Source organism: Aptenodytes forsteri, unplaced genomic scaffold (genome assembly GCF_000699145.1).
Source record: "Aptenodytes forsteri isolate BGI_AS27 unplaced genomic scaffold, ASM69914v1 Scaffold290, whole genome shotgun sequence".
In the NCBI taxonomy this organism is placed as follows: domain Eukaryota; kingdom Metazoa; phylum Chordata; class Aves; order Sphenisciformes; family Spheniscidae; genus Aptenodytes; species Aptenodytes forsteri.
This window is the reverse complement of record NW_008795244.1, coordinates 1430374-1432289: the sequence shown is the minus strand read 5'-3', so window position 1 is coordinate 1432289 and position 1916 is coordinate 1430374. Positions and strand designations below refer to the sequence as shown.

Genomic DNA, 1916 nt, shown 5'->3' with positions numbered 1-1916 from the left:
GGAGAGGTGTGAGGTGGCTGCGGCCGCTTCCGTGCGCGGCCTGCGTCTCGCCTCAGGGGCTGGGGAGCCTGAAGGGTTCTAATGCTGACAGAGAGTATTGAGCCCAAGCTGCCCTTTGTGCCGGTAGCACGGGCGCTCATCCGGATGGCGGCTGGGGTTCCAGAGTACTTCTGGTCAGTTTTCGGAGGGGCAGATGGGTCTTGGAGGCCTCAACCCCAGCTGGGCTGGTGCATTGCTAACAGTGCCCTGCCCAAGGTGTTCCAGATGGGTTTGGCAATGTTGCTTGCTCCTTCAGAGCTGTAGGCTTAAAATTGCCGCATTTTAGACAGGCTAGGTCAATTGGTTGACCTAGGAATTAATTGTTTTTGCATAGAGATGAGTGGAATAGGTATTTTGTTGCCTGGCTTCACTGAGATGAATGTACTTTGAGTGCTCTCGACATTTTCTGCTCTATCGCTCTTGGCATCAGATTGTAAATAAAGCAATAGGTTATTTCCAAAGTCCATAAAAGCAATTTTTAAGTAACAAATATTAATCATTCCAGGAAGTTCAGCCCTACCCCCAGCCCTTCCCATCCATTGGCATGATTTCTACCTGTTACGAACCAGCTTCAGCTTGCTTAACTCCTGCCCTTCCAAATATATCTTTCTCTTACGGGAACAAACATAAACTTAACTTGAAGACTTCATACAAAAATCTGGGGTTTCCAGCACTGTTTTTTTTAATACCCAGTTGAAACACCCAGCATTTTCTTACAGAGTACTGCCTGGTGACTCCCAGAGAGAGGAGACAGAGAAAAGGGGAATTAAAGAACAGTGGTAAAAAACTAATGAGGCCAAAATAATTAATCAAGATCTAGTGCCTGAAGTATGACAGTTTCTTGAATCACATGCTTATTTACCTAATGTGGTATTTGGTCCTTAACTAATTTTAAGTTCAATGGAACTAATAGTAGAAGCTTTTCTCAAAAAGGGTAGTGTTTGAAACACAAACGTGGTGTTTGGAAGTGAGAAGAGCTACAGCTAAAAACTTCAATGACTGAGGGGGAAACACTCCATTTTCATAACTTACTTCTCACCAGGAACTGCTGGTAGGATCAGGCAGACATCGCTCTGACTCACAGGTTGAACAGTAGAAGCGGTGACTGGTCCCTGTTAATCTCAAATATTGGTAGGCAGCCAGAATTTTTCAGTCTGAAATATTTTTATTTAGTTTGCGAACTCTGGACTAAAGGGAAAAGGAAAAACAATAGGTTGATGTAAAAATGCCTTTTTATTTGGTATACCTCGTGTATGTATAAAATATTTCCAGCTTATTTGGTCTGGATTCACACTTGTGACAAAGATGAAGACCTTAGCAAAAAAAAATGGGGGAGACGAAGAGTGGGAAGTGATATCTGTGTAATACGGTGTGCACAGCTGCAGGTGATTTGTTGCTGAGTCTCCTTTCTCGTAATTAGTAAGAATTTGATGTCCTCAGTTGTGTTGTCAACTACAGTTTCTAGTCTTGCTTCGTTCACAGGCTCTGCGGATTTGTACCAAATATTCAGACTGCTCTTCAGGGAAGCGCTGCTGTTGAGGGGACAGGACTTCTCCTTTGTCCTCCCGTTTGTTGGGGGGAGTTACGGCCAAAAACGCAAGCGGATCTGGGTGGTGAAAACCGTATACAGTGCAGCTGACCCGAGATCAGTATGGAAATGGCAGTTTTCATCTGGCACAAAGGTGACAGTCTGGCTGCTAAGTTTTGCAGGAGTCGGAGCAGCAACAAAAACCCCTGGGGAAGAGGCAGACGGCCCCCCCTGGGCCCGCAGTCCCAGGCGCTGGGGTGAACCCTGTCCGGGATGGGAGGGAGAGTTTGCTGGCCGGCCCCGCTCCCATTTCGGGGCACCATTTCAGCGTCGTGGCTTCCACCCTGCA

General features: G+C 46.3%; 1 protein-coding gene across 1 annotated transcript in view; it reads right to left on the bottom strand.

Moving 5' to 3' along the window:
- Positions 1-1916, bottom strand: part of SRSF11 (serine and arginine rich splicing factor 11) — a 25514-nt gene that overhangs the window by 22854 nt on the left and 744 nt on the right. The window contains exons 2-3 of the mRNA XM_019471912.1: positions 1539-1645; positions 1072-1151 (exon numbers count right to left, since the gene is read on the bottom strand). Of these exons, the coding sequence (XP_019327457.1) occupies positions 1072-1151; positions 1539-1645 (187 nt within the window). The remainder of the gene's footprint in view (positions 1-1071; positions 1152-1538; positions 1646-1916) is intronic.